This window comes from Carassius auratus, linkage group LG30F, assembly GCF_003368295.1.
Source record: "Carassius auratus strain Wakin linkage group LG30F, ASM336829v1, whole genome shotgun sequence".
Lineage (NCBI taxonomy): Eukaryota > Metazoa > Chordata > Actinopteri > Cypriniformes > Cyprinidae > Carassius > Carassius auratus.
In genome coordinates this window covers 30,329-47,953 of record NC_039294.1, presented here as the reverse complement: position 1 = coordinate 47,953, position 17,625 = coordinate 30,329, and the positions used below count along the sequence as shown (strand labels likewise).

At 37.5% G+C, this 17,625-nt stretch overlaps 1 protein-coding gene across 1 annotated transcript in view; it reads right to left on the bottom strand.

The window, feature by feature from the left end:
* LOC113068112 (glypican-5-like) overlaps positions 1-17,625 on the bottom strand; it is a 103,191-nt gene that overhangs the window by 74,954 nt on the left and 10,612 nt on the right. Inside the window, exon 3 of the mRNA XM_026240720.1 lies at positions 4,567-5,285. Coding sequence (XP_026096505.1) covers positions 4,567-5,285 — 719 coding nt within the window. The remainder of the gene's footprint in view (positions 1-4,566; positions 5,286-17,625) is intronic.

Below are 17,625 nucleotides of genomic sequence, written 5' to 3'. Positions count from 1 at the left end.
AGTATATAATTGTATATTACATAATTTATATAATTTTACTTATTTATTTTAATTTTGTACACTACTGATTAGATGTTAGGTGTAGATTGGAAGAAATTTCAACAATTTTTTATAATAAAATAGTCGTGCTGTGGAAAATGTTACAATTTAAATAACTTTTTGTATAATTATTTTTTACATTAATTCATTCCTGTGATATTCTGGAGTCCAGTTATCAGTGTCATGTATTCCTTCAGAAATCATTATATTATTTAATAATAATAATAAGAAGAAGAACAATTATTATTATTATTAGCATTATTATTATTAATTTAAGAGCAGATGCTTTACTATGAAAGCTTTCAAATAATAAAAAAATAAATAAATTCTATTATATAAAAATATATATATATATATACACACACACACACACACACACACACACACACACACATACACACATATACACATACACACACACACGTTTATGGGACCTCTAGAGATGGTTTGAAACTGACAACTGAATCCTACAGCAGGGTAGACACTGATTTAGTGGCAAGTGAACAAGATATCCTTGATCACACCTACTGTATACATTACGCTTTAGGTCTTAAGGTTATATCCAGTTTCAGAATTTCCCTCTTTTAAACATCACATAATAAATGCATATTGGATGTTTGGTCACGTAGCTGTCACTCATATGGCCCCTTGCTGTCTAAATGGGCAGATTTTGGCCAGAATAAGCACACAGGGCCCTTTATACCCAAAAAAATGGAAGAAAGAAACAATGGAGGAAGTTTATGCTCTCTAATTGTATAACCAGCAGTGACAGTCCAGAATTTTAAAAGAAAATGAAAGGAATGTGCATTGCATGCAAGACACACACACACACACACACACACACATTACCCGAGTTCAGCTGGTATCACAACCCAGCATCACCTAAACCCAATGGTACATGTGTATGACACCTGATCTACAGGGATTTAAAACCACACACACACATACACACTAAGACCACAGAAATGTAAAAAGATAGCCCAGTCCGCTTTTAAAAACCTCTCGATTTACTCTCTCTCTCTCTCTCTTCGTCCTAGTTGTACAGTGCTGGTCAATAGAAGTCTTTCAGACATGCATGAGGGCAGCCAGCGCTGTCAGCACCCGCAGTGTCTCGACAGACCTCTAAAACCTGATCCCAGAAAACACACACACACACACGCAGCATGCCCTCTCAGGCAGCACACATGATGGGACGGCATGCCAACCGCAATCCGTTTGGGAAAGTATCCCAGTGAAAATCAAACCATTGCTATAATTCCTCTAATAACATCCCGGGTACACACACAGACACACACACATTTGCAGAGAGTGGAGAAGACTATGGTTCAAGATCTTTGGAAGGAGAATAGAAAAATGAGAGAGGTGGAAAATTGTTGTGCGTTATTTTAACAGAACTGAATACAACTTTTTCAGGAGATGAAACAATGGGAGATAGTTCAAGCAAGGGGTTGTGGGTAATGGAGTCTGTCAGGATGGCAGTCCTGTGGGTTTCAGGCTCACTATTTTCTCTTATACTCTTTGCTGAGTGTAAAGAAAACAGTGGAGATTTACACACAGCAGCAGAGGAAAACAGAAATTGCCTGCCAGAAACAATCTCCAAACCTTTTCCATCGTTTTATGCAGGATTCTATTCCCGCCACAGAATCTGGACCCCAAAAGCTGTTTGAAAGAATCTATTCAGAAAGACCACAGAATCGCTTTATGTACGTTACCATTTAAAAGTTTGGGGTGAGCAAGATAAAAAATAAATACTTTATTCAATTAAGGATGCATGAAATTGATCAAAAGTGACAGCAAAGACTTCCAGTAAAAAAAGAATGACCACGGTTTGCACAAAAATATTAAACAGCATAATTGTTTTCATTATTAACAACAATAAGAAGTGTTTTGTTGTGCACCAAATTCATCATATTAGACTGATTTCTGAAGGAAAATGTGATGCTAAAGACTGGAGAAACTACCTACGATCTAGCTTTGTCATTATAGGAATAAATGACACTTTAATATATATTTAAATATATTTTAAATCATAATAATATTTCACAATATTACTGTTTTTGCAGTATTTTTGGTCAAATAAATGCAGCATTGGTTAGCATAATGCTATGTTGATGATCTAATAAAAGACAGAAAATGCAATAGCACTCAATTTGACCTTTCATGTCCAGTGCATTGAATGAACAGGAAGTGACATCAGCCATGATTTATACCTTTCTCTCGTGACATATTTGATTGAAGTGCCAAAAGATTTAGAATTTCTATACCACTGAATTAAACAAATGAGGACGTGTGACAAAAAAGCAGCATACTTTTGTATCTCTCTTTATTTATACGGTTTCATATAGGCAGGATAGAGTGTATAAAGTAGTGCACTACTATTCCATTTCAAACAAATCCAAACACTCAAACCATTAACACGATCCTGTGAGCTGAACAGATCAGTCAAAATGTAACCAATCACATTCTGCCCTTTAAGCGAGCCACTTTTTAAAAGCTTTCAAATGATGTAAACACACTAGCAGACAATATAATGCCAGTATTCTAATGGAGTGTCACATTTAAAAGTGTTTCAAAATAAAGTGTCCTGGGTTTGTGTTGGCTGGGTCTTTCCCATCCCATGAAGTGGAGTTTGAAGTGTGAATAAAAGTGACTTTGACTGAGTCTGTGATAAATGGGCTTACAGTTCAAAGCTAAGAGCATGTGTATTATGGGTGTCAGTGATAAATGTACATATGAAATTCTGCTGTTGAGCCCTTTTCAAACACTCAATTCACACACTACACAACAACAGATAACAGCAGCCTAAGAGACACTTTGTTTGGAAACAAGGCAACAGAAAAATCTCGCAGAAGGTGAACTTGCCTGAACCCTTTCTGGATTTTCATGCTTTCAGATATTCTGCAGAGCTGCTTGCTTTAACAACATTAAAGTCGTGGCCTAATGGTTAGAGGGTTGGACTCCCAATCGAAGGGTTATGTGTTCGAGTCCCGGGCCGGCAGGAATTGTGGGTGGGGGTAGTGCATGAACAGCTCTCTCTCCACCTTCAATACCATGACTTAGGTGTCCTTGAGCAAGGCATCGAACCCCCAACTGCTCCCCGGGCGCCGCAGCATAAATGGCTGCCCACTGCTCCGGGTGTGTGCTCACAGTGTGTGTGTGTGTGTGTGTGTGTTCACTGCTCTGTGTGTGTGTGCATTTCGGATGGGTTAAATGCAGAGCACAAATTCTGAGTATGGGTCACCATACTTGGCTGAATGTCACTTCACTTCACTTTTCACTTCACTTTAAAGCTAGAAAACAATGAGTATAACATCAAGGCTGATATTATTGACTAATATTTGCGATTTGTTTTTAAATCACTTGGCCGACAAGTGTTGGAAGTGGGACTTTTATGTTGACAGCACATAAGCGCAGACACACATGAGCAGACTTCTGTATTTATTGTCCTTAGTTAACAAAAACTAGTTCAAAGGCAAGCGCTAAAATATTTGAATATATGGTCTGCATTCAGCAAAAACACATTTTAAACAAGAAATACACATTTTAAATAAGTCTATGACTATCTAATAAACATTTAATGCTATGAACCTAGCAAACATTCTATTTACATTTTTTTATAAAAAAAAACATTTCTTCAAATTGATTATTTTTTAAACTGATTTCTAATTTTGTTATACTAAATATTACATACAATAAAAAGATGTTTATTTTTTTTTGATTGTTTCTATTAAAACACAAGTCATACACTACCTGAAAACTGTTGATTAGAAGGTTTGTGTTTTTCATCAGCTTCTTAATTTGTGAAAAACTTTATAATGTGATCACAGAATTAACAAGTAGCTGTGTAATGTAATGTTTGTAAAGTAATGTTAATGTGTAATGTTTCTAGTAAAAAATGTGTACGGTCTTTAAAGGTGTCATATTGCGATGCTAAAAATAACATTATTTATGTATTTGGTGTAATGCAATGTGCTTACAAAGTTTAAGGTTCAAAAAACGTAGTTATTAATTATAAAAAATTATTTTCCACATTTTGTTCATTATTGTTGCTCCTCTTTGCCTCGCATTTCTGAAACGTGTAAATTTTTACAAAGCCCAATGTTCTGAAAAGCGCAGTGTTCTCTGATTGGCCAGGTATCCAGTGCATTGTGATTGGCCAAACACTTCAAGTGTCTGATGGAAATGGTACACCCCTTACCATATTCGGAAACACACAACGTCTCCACGACATGACAGCATAAAACGTAACTAAAGCTATAAAATGTATTTTTTTCGACAGCCATCTTCGTTTGTGTAGGTATTAGGTATGCAAATCTTCCCACACAGTGATGTAGATTTGTGGCGGCGGGGGGGGGGGGGGGGGGGGGGGATTTTAAATGAGTCTTTGCAACAGTGTGATGTGGCATATAGACCAATATCAGTTTTATACCGCCCACTCTAAGATATTGGCACATGCATTGGTCATTAAAAAACCCGGTCATCCACTACTCACAGCTTACAATTTTAACTATGCATGCTGACACTCACCGTAGCAGTTAGCCTGGGCCCGTGGAGCTGAGCGTAGAGAATGGCCTCCTCAACCTGACCTCTGATCCCCAGCAAGGCGAGCTCCAGGTTGTGTGCTCCGGCGACGATGTGTGTGAGATCCTGCAGCACAGCAACGTACTGTCTCCAAGGGTTGTGGAGTTCTGAGAGGCTGGCCAGGCACCCGCGCATGACGTTGAGGCAGTAGCCACTGCACGCCCGGATCAGGGTGAGTCCACGGCAATGAGAGCAGTAATGCATGCGCACCAGAGCCCTAGTGCATTCCTTGGACAACTCCGCCGTCTCTGTAATGTTCATCACATCCAACCCAACGCCAAGCGCCAGGCTGAGCACCCGGCCAGCTCGCAATGCACTTGCAAGCGTATCTGCCATCACCTTTGGGTGCGGCCCAAAGGGGTTAACGTCTTGCCTCGTCATGCGGAGACAGTCGCCAAGCTGGTTTGCATCAGAAGAGTCCTCGCCGATGCTACCAGCCATGCCAGGATTGACAATACGAGTGTGGACTAATGGAAAGAGACTGTCGAAAAAACAGTGGACGGCAGTTTCAACGGAGACATTGCCAGTGCCTTGGAGGAAACGAGAAAGATCTGTGAAGAGGCAGACGATGTGAGGGGAGATGGACGACATGAGAGAAGAGTATGTGGTCTCGAACAAAGAGGTCAGGTGATTCTGAGAGAAGGTGATTAGAGACTGGAACGTATCTGAAAGAGAAAAAGAGAAAGAAGCTGAGCTTTAAATCCATGTACATATAGACAAACAAACAAACATCAGACAAACAAAAAGCTCCATCCCACAGTCATGCTATTGGTTTAACTTTCATTTTTTTTCTTTTGGTTTAAATTTGCAACGCAGCAAAAGTAGTGACAGATCTTTTCTACTGGATTGTGAGATAGACCCAAGTTTTAAAAAAGGGGGGCGGGGGGGGTAGGCCTGGGGACTTGGTTCTAAGCATCATTTGTTGATTGGATATTAAGATGCTGGCATTGCACTTAAAATTTTGAGACCGATGAATGCAGTCTTGCCAAGGGCAGGGTTTAAGTAATTAAATGATTGGAGAAATCCTGCATATGTCACTTTGATTAAATGTTATGCAGCCAAAAAAAAGTACAAAAGAAATGCATGAATGTTTGCAAAAAGACATATAACATGCATTTAGAAAACAAAATTTTCATTTCATGCTGACTAAAAGTACCACAAGCGTATCCCCACACATTACAACAAAAGCGATCTATCATTTTCTAGGCTTGACTTTAATTAAGTTATAGAAAAAGAGACAACAATAGCAGCCTAAATAAATTATTTTTTATTAATGTCTCATGCAGGAAAACAGATGCAAGTGAAAGACTTCTGTGGTAAACATCAAGAAAAATGGATGTCTGCACAATAAAATTAAATATTCAAAAAAAAATTTTTAAAAGTGACATTAACCAATGACTTTTCATCGGGCAAAAAAAATAAACCCTAGCAAGGTATTTGGATAGACACACCTAACTTTTTTTTCTTTCTAAAAACTTCAATGAACCAAAAATGGAAGTTTGGTTATGGAAATGTGGAAATATGATTCATTGACTTCAGAGATTTGCTCAAAACCCATGATCCGTTTGCAAATGAAATCAGTGTCAACACTTCAACAAAAATCAACCCAAAAAATGTTTTGCTTATTAAAAAGGAGAGTTCATCCAAAAAAAAAAAAAAAAATTCCACCCTTGTGCCTCTTAACATAAACGGATATCTACAGCAGAATGTCCAAAGCTAAATATCTCTTTTTTCATTCAATGAAAGTGAATGGTGCCCACAGCTGTCAGTCAAGGATTCACTCAATGATAACTTTAATTGTACTCTGTTCCTCACACAAGGCTATCATAGCTTTAGAAAATCTGTTATACAGCACACAAGTTGTATAGACTACCTTTGACATTTCTCTGTCATTATATCAGAAAAGAGCAGCATGAACATCCTGTCTAGCTTTCAAATTAAAGACTATTTCCCAAGTTTTAAACATCTCCAGTAAGTAAATGACAACAATGTTCATTTTTAGCAGAACTACTCCCTTAAAACCAGTCACAAAACTTCTGAGTTACGGGAAAGACAAACAAAAGAGACAAAAGGAGTCAGTGCGGTGTGTCTGTGGCTCTATTCTGTGGCTTTTTTGTCGCCTTCGCTCTCACACACACACATAGACACACAAACACATACACACACGTGCCTAAACTTGTGTTTGGTCAGTGGTTTGTTAATGCGGGGCAGCCTGTCTATTCAGCTGCGCTGTATTCGAGCATGACCACACACACACACACACACACACACACACTGTACCCAGGGTGCCGTTCTCTCTAAGGCCACTGATGTCAGACTAAAGGCATGCTAGGGGATGGAGGAACAGCAGCAACTGGACCGAAACTGAGACCGGTCAACACACATACAGACGTGCACGCATACACACGCGCACACACACACACAGAAGCAGAGCTCTCCATTACACTCAGTAAGCTGTGGAGGCTTCCATCAGTGCCATCACAATGAACCAGTACAACAACTAAACTCTCTCAATCACAACAGCTGTGGTTGAACATGTTGCCCCCCATAATGGGGCGTTTGCACGGGATGTGTTTTTGCATTCTGGCTACACTGTTTTTTTTATTGTTGGTCTCTGTGCATATGCAATCATACAGACCTTTTAATTGTTGCATCATGTCTTGCCGTTTCAGAACCTTGTGGCATGAGTAATACATTATGAAGACGCCATGGTACAAAGTTAAACTTCTGTTACACCTCAATCAGAAGAACCTGGGGGCCTGACGAGCATTTTGAGCATTTAAAATGTGATTTTAAATTACTGCTATAACAGGTCTCATTCATTAACAATATAAAAACAAACAAACATTCAGCTTAGAGATCGAGACAGGAGTTGAATCAAACTACACTATATACACCATATATATGGTTCAAAATTTGGGCTAAAAAAAACAGTAATACTCTGAAAAATATTCCAAATGCTTTCCTTATATTAATATATTTCAAAAGACAATGTGGAATACAACTGATGCCAAAGCTAAATTTTCAACTGCCATTCCTCTCCAGGCTTCAGTGTCACATGATCCTTCCGAAATTCAGTCTGCTAATATAATATGCTAAAATATAGCAATATGCTGAAGAAGTAATTAATAATTGACTAAAATATGAAGTAACTTATGAAAAGTATGAAAAAGATTAGTAAGAACCATGCTGACTAGACCATAATATGATGAATTATTTTTTAACAGAACTTCTCAGTTATGGGGAGAAGAAACATTATTCAAACTCATTTGCCCATTTGAGCACCATAGCCCGATATGTCAGAACCCATGTGAAGCAATAGGCCAGGGGTGGCAAACGTCGGTCCTGGAGAGCCACAGCCCTGCAGAGTTTTGCTTCAACCCTAATCAAACACACCTGAACAACTAATCGAGGTCTGAAGCGTTACTAGAAAGTTACAGGCAGGTGAGTTTTAATTAGGGTTGGAGCTGAACTCTGCAGGGCTGTGGCTCTCCAGGACCAGAGTTCACCACCCCTGCACTTAACGACTAGGACCAACAAGAACAACAGGAGTAAGAGTACTGTAGAAGGAGAAAGAAAAGAATGGAAAGGCCACTTGCCATGTCCTGCTGTGTGTTCGTGTCTGCATATAAACCGTAATGTGCATGCATGTGTGTGTGTGTGTGTGTGTGTTTGTGTGTGCCCATATAGGCAAGATGGTTGGAATGAGAGCAGCAAACCACAAGCAGAATGTGCCAGTGTAAGGTTACAGGATTTCAGAGGGCAGCCTCATGCCACGAACGCTCTGTAAAAACGCCAGAAGTGGCATAGAGAGAGACAAGCAGACGGAGAAAGAGACGGAGTTGAAAGAGGTGAATTTGTTTGGCTTTGAGGCCTCACACCACAGAACTTGGCCAAACTGTTGCTGGCCATCTCTGCCAGCAAATGTCTGTAGGGTTTTCTTTCATGTGTATACAAAAGTTAATATCTCTAAGTGTTTGTGTACATCTTAAGACAAGCTTACACAATGCACGATTCGGCTGATTTCAGATGGAATTACACACTAATTCCAGGACAATCGGGGATGATCCCTGTGGAGCTGCATGTTGGAAAATAGCATTTAAACATAAAACAAAAAAAAAGAGAAGCAAAGAGAGGAGATCTCCCAGGAGAAACCCCCAGAAAGTCTGAGACTGCTCAGACACGCAGTCCTGTACAGTAACCAACAGTGGTCTGACAGCTGGGGAAAAAAGCTATTTGAAACCATTTGTTGCTCCATTAGTGCTTCACCATTAGAGCAGGACTGCTAGATATTGTTCTGTCATGTCATGATTTGTCAGATCTATAACTGGGTAAATTGAAAAGCTTTAAATGTCTTGTTTGTTTCATAAAGCACAAAAACATATGACCAATTATTTATTTTGGTTTGCCCTAAGATTAAGGCTTAGGGTAAGTTCAGAATGCCACCACACTAATTATAATATTTGAATATAAAACGCATAGTATAAAAATTTAGTATGAAAACGTTTCTGCATGCATATGACACCCGGATAACCAAAATAATTTGGTTCCAGAGGGTACCTTCAAAAGAATAAGACTATTAACAAAAAAAAAAATAATAATAATATATATATATATATATATAGCTTTATTTATACTTCTGTATGTAATACAGTGGAATGCAACCAAGCTGAACTTCAACTTTTAATCTGAAAAATGAGCCATATAAAGCCCTTACAGATCTCACAAAAAAGTGATTTGAGTGACCTAATTGTTTAACTTTATGTAAAAATCCCAAATTTGTTTAATAAGCAGACATTGAGGGACTGAACATCAGCCACGATGTTTATCATTTAATTCATTATTTGATCAGCTGCTGAAAGAAAAGTATTTTTTTTAACAAAATTTGATTAAATATCCAAAATAATCATATTTGTTTCGAAGATGACAAATGGCACCACTCTGAGTTGCATGATGTTTGCAAAAAAAAAAAAGATAATTTTCATTGAGGGGTGGTGATTTGAGGTGGCATTACCAACTCTAAGCATCAGTGATTCAACAAAGCTCCGCAAAATTCAACCTTTTATAAATGCGAGTGTGTGGATTCAACTCTTGATACTTTATTAGTAGTTTAAATGCACATTTAAACAAGCACTGAAGTCATTAATTACAAAGTGACAAAAATAGCTTATAACTACAGTTAACACATACTATTTTTTAAACCGTCCCACAATATCAACTATACAACACAATATACTAAGCAGTGCATAATTCTGATTGGTCAATTTCACGTCTAAATCCAAATGAGCTCAGCAGAAAGAAATGAAGGTTTACGATGGGCAGATTAATCCCAGTCACTGGGCTCCAGAGGAAAGCAACACTCTGCACTTTATTGGTTTGCGAGCTGGACAACTGCAGTGTTGCAGTGAAGCCAGTGAGCCAAGATGGGCTCCAGATTTACAGCCGTGTAATTGGATGTTATATAGCTTCTTAAGAGGGTCTACAAAGGGCTTTAAGAGATGACTAATCCACTTAATGACCAAGACTCATTTCCTAAATGCACGGTCTGCTGGCGAAGAGATTCCGCTTGATGAGTAAAACTGAACAAACGATGGCTGAAAGATAAGATACAGAAAACTTTTAAGGTGGTGTTGGGATAGTTAAACGTTCCCTGACGTCACGCAACCCACAGCAGTGGATATTGTTTTCCAATAAACACATTGAAATGATAAACTAAGACATAATTGTAACTGGATTCAATTGTAAAACTACATGTTGGATCCTGTTAAACATGATAACCAACAGTGACCCACTTTTGTCACGGCCAAGACCCTACATACAAGGCCATGCTGCATTCCTCAGTGACGGCGGTCATCATTCAGAGCGTTCGGGAGTCCATCATCTGTCGATCATCTTCCACCCCAGAAAGCCCCGTAATCCAGCCAAGGGCTCGTGTTTCATATGGGTCAGATGCAGAGATGAGTTCATCACCTCTGTAGGGGGCTATAAAATCCCACTTTAATTAGTGACAATACATACGTCCCGGTCCTCTGACTGAAACAGCTGTGATGAGAGAACACGTCACATTACCAAATGCAACCTCTGCGTGAGAAGCTGAGGAACTGAGAGCTATGAGACTGAAAACCAGTTACAAAGAAACAGAGAGAGAAAATCTTTAACAAGAGGGAGAAATAAATCTAACATGTCTGCTTTTCACTGATACAAAAATTGCAATTGAATTTGTTGCTGCAAGTGTAGCTATATATTGCTATTAAGCTAATAAAAGTTGTACAAAAGAAGCTGTCTTGTTGGACTAGTGCTTAAGTGTTAACACAGACGAAGATGTGAGTTTCAGTCCAGACATTTCTAATCCCGTTCCTTGTTTTGTCATCTCCATTCCTTCCCAATTTTAAATCATATAGCAAACCAACCTGTAACCAATTAACATTTAAAAAAGAAAAACTATCATATTGGCTTGCTGTATTCCTAATTCAATACACTTTGGATAAAAGCATGTGCTAAATGAATAAATATGACTACCGTCCAAAAGTTTGGCATCACTATGATTTTTCTTAAGAAACTGACAAGTTTATTTCAAAAAGATGAATTAAACTGACTGTAAAGTCATTTATACTGTACAAAATATTTACTTCCATTTATATATATATATATATATATATATATATATATATATATATATATATATTAGTGGTTGGCCGTTATCGGCGTTAATGTGCTGCGTTAACGCGAGACTCTTATCGGCGATAAAAAAAAATATCGCCGTTAATCTATTCTCAAAGTTGGGTTGGGAGCTGGGTCTATACTAAGCAAGCTACGATGACTTTCACCTTGATATTTATATAACCGACTGGCTGAGGCCAGCCTAAAAAGATGCTCAGGACAGTTGACGGGCTACTGCTGCGCATCGTCACGAAAGCTTATCTTTTTCACATGTTTTTACGTCTTGTCAATTTAAACATTAAAGCATCCAAACACAAGACGCGGAAAAGCTGAACTAGCTGGTCACTCGCACACGTGCGCACGAGAGAGAGAGCCGCGTATCACGGACAGCGACACTGAACCGAGCTCTCTTCTGCAAAGTTCTCCTCGAATTCCCTCCGGCACCTGAACAAATACAAACAAAAAGATGTAAACAAACCAATTCAGTACCGCGGTGTTCTGGTGTTCAGGACTCACGCAGATAAAGGCGTCTCCAAAACACTTCGATTTCGAACATCGAATTTGCTTATTTTTGCTCTTGTGCTGACAAATACATACAAAATGTCAAAATATCCAACTTGGAAATTATGCTCGAAAAAACTCTGTTATTTCTAAAGTGAAAGGAAACAGTTGAGGGGAAAAAATGTGATGTGTATTATATTGGATGCGTTCATCGTCTCTTAAAGTGACCGCGCCTAATTTAGCTACTGCTGTAATGTTAATCCAAGATAATGAACGAAAATCACTCACTGCTCTTGAATGAATTACTTTGTAGTTTTAACAGTAAAGACACCAAATATAATTTTTGATATATATGGCAAAACTGTTATAATGTGAGAAATGTCGAAGGTGTGTGAATAAATGTATGTAGGTTTGATTGTATAGCTTTTTCAAGCACTTTGTGATGCATTTTGGAAACAGGAGATGATCCCTTTTCTAATGTACCACCTAGCTTGATAAACCCCTTCTCAAAGACTTACTGATTGTCAATTTTATTTGTGTAACACACATATTCTGAATGCCTTCGGCAGAATTCGAATGAGCCATTTTAATCTAGATTAATTTCAAGATCACAGTGAGATTAATCTAGATAAAAAAAAAATCTATGCCCACCTCTAATATATAATATATATATATATATATATATATATATATATATATATATATATATATATATATATATATATATATATATATACGTGTGTGTGTGTGTGTGTGTGTGTGTGTATGTGTGTGTATGTGTTATTATTATTATTATACTATTTCACAATGCTACTACAATTTTAATATTTTTCACTGTTTATAATTTAACATATATCTGATCTCAATAAAAGCAGCCCATTGAAGGCATTCTTCTGCACCATATTGAAATCAGTTACTCAATCTGCTCAAATCTGGGAGCACAGAAAATTAAATCAACAGCACTTAATGCTACACATTAGGAGAAAAACTAGACGCAAGCACCTGTCCAGAACGGCTGCAGACACCCCACCCCCTCCCCTCAGCAGCGCCTTTACTGTCAGAAGGGAAACAGGTGGAGAGTGCAGAAGAACATTTCACCAATATCTCTCTCATCAGATCGCAATTAAAATGGCTTCCCCGTTATATCGAAAGCCAGCTAAGACAAACAATTCCTCAGATGCCAAATGCAGTGTGTGTGCGCATGTGAAAATACAGAGCTCTCTGAAGAATCTGGTTAAAAGTGAGCTTGCCAATCACTGTGGTGATCTAAACATCTATATTATCATTCACTTCTGGACTGGCCTTGATTGAGCAAGAGTCTCTGCAGTCCAGCAACAATGTGGTGAATAGCCGTTTCTGGAAAACTACTGCTTTTAAATATTTGTGTTGTCCATAAATATACACGCATTTAAAAATCTTCAAGCTTGAAATGCAAATGCTACGGATTTAACCTACATCAGACACATTTGATTGTAAAATGGATTGCTGTGGACCGTAGGCCAGTGATAGATTGATATTTGACAGTATATAAATATTATGAAATATTTTTACTATTTAAAATAATTACTTTCTATTTGAATATATTTTAAAATGTAATTTACTCCTGTGGTCAAAGCTAAATTTTCAGCATCATTACTCTAGTCTTCACTGTGACATGATCCTTCAGAAATCATTCTAAAATTACTGATCTGCTGTTCAGGAAACATTAATTATTGTTGTTATTATTATAATACATTTTTTAAACAGTTGAGTATTTTTTTAATTCTTTGATGAATAGAAATACTTTAGAATAAAATAGAAGAAATACTTTAAATTGATGATAAAGACATTTGTAATGTTACAAAAATGTTCTATTTCAGATAAATGCTGTTATTAATTTATTCAATCAAAGAAACCTGACAAAAATTCTACTCTGCTGTTTTAAACATAATAATAATAATAATAATAATAATAATAATAATAATAATAAATGTTTTATAGCAGCAAAACAGAATATTAGAATGATTTCTGAAGGTTCATGTGACTGCATTAATGATGCTAAAAAAATCATCTTTTTAAAATATATTCTAATAGAAAGCTGTTATTTCAAATAGTAAAAATATTTACATTTTTTACTGTTTAAATAATTTTACTGTTTTTGCTACTGGTGAGCAGAAGAGACTTCTTTAAAAAAATATATATATATATTCCAAATCTTAACGTAACATAAAATATATATATAAAAAAAACATTTGAATTCTAGTGTATGCTGTTCTATTGAACTTCAAATTCATCTAAAATCTTGAAGAAGAAAAAAATGATACAAAGAAAAACATTAGGCACAACTGTCTCCAACATTGATAAGAAAGTTTAGAGTTGAGCACCAAATCTGCATACTATAATGATTTTTGAAGCATTATGTGACACTGAGGACTAGAGTAATGATACTGGAAATGTATACTTTATATTGAATTTATATTAATTATAATAATATTTCACAATATTATTATTTAAATACATTTTTAATAAATGCAGCCTGGTGAGCATAAGAGCATTAAAAAAAGAAAAGAAAAATAATTTTGTAATGTTCACTTTTTTTATTGTTTAATAACAGCCCTAAATACTGACTGACAATAATCAAAGAATTTCACTGTGCTTAAAACCCTGGGAAAAGTCTGGTCAGGTTTTGAGTGCATATCAGATTGAACAGTTGGAAAAAGTGAAAGACTCAACTGAGGGCAAAAACGCTAAAGTAACGAGGACTGATGATCCCTTAATTCCAAAATAAAAAACACTTGTCCCTTCCAGCTGAACACTTTCTTCTAGTTCCAGCTGTGCAGACATCTCAAATATGTTCTGTGATGATTGGTGGCAGGTCGTTCTCATGAAAGCTTCACAATGCTGTAGGAAAAAGTGAACAACAGGAAATCAAAACACCATCCCTTCTCTGTCTCTCCCTCCCAGTATTAGGACAACCTAATGATGTTGGAAAAGAACTGGAGAGAGGGTGGAGAGTTTGAGCCATGATTGGGTTTGGATCGTGTGTTCAGTTGTCCGTTTCAGTCTGAGGTAATGAAGTGAATAATGAGACATGAAGCAGCTAGACGCCAACCTAAAAGCCGTGTGAAAGCAGCCACAATGACACTCTTGAGATGATACCACTCCCTTTCTCCTCAGACGCCCCCTGGCCTACACACTACTTGTACTCCTATTTCCTGTCATTATTTTCCTTTTAAACATCTCTCATTAGTGGTGTTTGTTAAAGTAAGCACCAACATTACTCTTATACTTGGAATTAGTAATCCAAGCCAATTAACAATGTTCCTGAGGCTCAATGGTAGAGCATTGCGTTAGCAGCACAAAAGGTTGTGGGTTCAATTCCCAGGGAACACACATACTAGTAACAATAACTGCATAGCCTGAATGCACTGTAAATCGCTTCGGATAAAAGCATCTGCTAAATGTAATTGGAGTGTTCAATTTTGGTGCACAACTCATGTTTCAATACACAACGACCTTGAAACACCCAAATAAACAGCCAGAACACCATAGGAATTGCACAGGCAACCAGGACCCTAGCATCTTGTAAGCCACTCACACATTCTTCAGAAAATATGAACTTACCTCAACCCTTTCAATGCTAAAGTAAAAATGAATTTATTTTCTATTAATTACCACTTTAAACTAGTTTTTGATTCCGTTTCACTTCCATTGAAAGTTTAATTAACTTGTTTTAGGGGGTTGTCACACAATTGCTCTCGTCTCTTCAATGAACACTTGTTGGTCCAAACTAGACCGCTAATGTCCATAAATAATAAGAATCTATGTTAAACCATAGATTTTTGAGACATTTTCACTTCTACAGAAAGTTTAATTCACTTGTTTTGGGGTCCTGATTGCCTCACACAATTATTCTTGTTTCTAGCATGACTTCTATTTCTAGCAAAGGCCATATAAGTAGATTGACCAGCTGGTTTTTGGAACATGGTAGCTTTTTCTGGTTCCGGGTGCTCTATTACCTCTAACTAGCTTTACCATGAAAGTCTACCAAATCAAAAGCAGGTCCACCAAGTGTTAAATTAAATACACCCTTAAAGTAGTTTTTTTGTGTCCTTTACACTTCTATAGAAAATTTAACTCACTTTTTTTGAGAGTTATTTATTTTATTTATTTTTGCCTCACAATTGTTCTCATTTCTAGCATGGCTTACTTCTGGAGAAGGTCATATAAGTGGATGGACTAGCTGGTTTTTGGAATATTGTAGCCTTTTCTGGTTCCAGGTGGTCTACTACCTCTGACTAGCTTTACTATAAAAGTCTACCAAATCAAAAGCAGGCCCACCACCTTTTAGTCTAGATTGGACCAGCTATCAGTCCCTCCAGAAAAACGCGATTATGCGATCGCCTGATTTAATCAGCCAAAGGTTGCATATTTATACGGGGTCGCATTTTTTCAAATACGCTGCTCTTTTGTCGCATAAATTGCCGATTTCAGAAAGCAAAATATGCGGGGCTAGCATGATTTCATAATCCCTGTATTTTCGTTGAAAAAAACTCACATATATATTAGCAGAAAGTTGAAAAATGTTGCATTTACTTCACACAAGTAAAGCGCCATTTTCCCCCTATTGCCATGGGAATCTTATGAAGTGACGTAATTAAGTGACGTGAACATCATCTGCAAACTCCGCAGTGAAACCAGGGTGAAACTTGAAGCGCGCAAATCATTCTTATTTGCCAGAAAAAAATAAGCGCATAAAAACGCGCAAAGCAGTTTCCCGATTTATTAGATGACAGTGGAGCCAAATTATATTGCGAAAACTGTGGTTTGATGAAATAGAGAAAAAAAGGGGATTCCGCCAACACCCCCTTCTCACTAGGGTACTAACACTGTTGAAGTTTCATTCAGAAGTTGATGCAACTTTACAGTTGTAAGATAGCACTTTTTTGTTACAGAACAGTACCAAAAACTTACAGTTGTTATTATATTAGTAGTATGTAAAATAATTTATGTTGCAGTAAGAGATTGCAACTTAAATATTCTGTGATTTAGTATGCTCACTTATCATAGGGAGTAATAAGAAACTACTTTTTACATTAAGGTAGTAGCCTAGTGAGAAAAAGGTGTTGGAAGAATCACCTTTTTTTCTCTTTTTCATCAAACCACCGTTTTTGCAAGTTCACGCAATTTCATCGCATAAAATTACAAAAATATCCTGCATATTCCATCCCATTTTTAAAGAAAACGTGCCACAAAATCAAGGATTTTTTGCCCGCAACAATCACCAAATTTTTTTAAAAATTAAATAAAAAAGCGGTTTTCTGGAGGGACTGAGCTATATGTGTCACACCCTCAGCTCGTTCCCTTAGCCCCAGTCACCATTGCCAGTCACCATCCACTCAATCTCCCATGCACCGCTCACGTGAACCGTCACCTGAATACTGATTACCTGCACCTGCACCAGCAATCACCACACCTTTAAATACTCACCTCACTCATTCACTCACCGGCTGGAATCAAGATTACATGGACGCTCTTTGTGGATCTTCTGCCTGCTTCTTGTGGACCGTATTGTGACTCTGTGGAGATTCAGATACAGCGATTAAGGGAAGTGACTCTTTGTTGTCAGGCCTAGCTTTGTACTTGAACTCACCTATTGATCAGTGCTTGAAGATTCACCGTCTGTGACCACACTTACCAGCTCTGTTGAAATCCTATGTTAATAAAGCTTCACGAAAGTACTTACCCGTCTTCTCCTCTCCTTGTGTGGATGTGACAGGATTCCAGCCCCGGAAAACAGAACTTCATATCTCCCATGGATGTTAACGCTGCTGCTCAGGGAGCGGCTTCGGACCCGTTCACCGA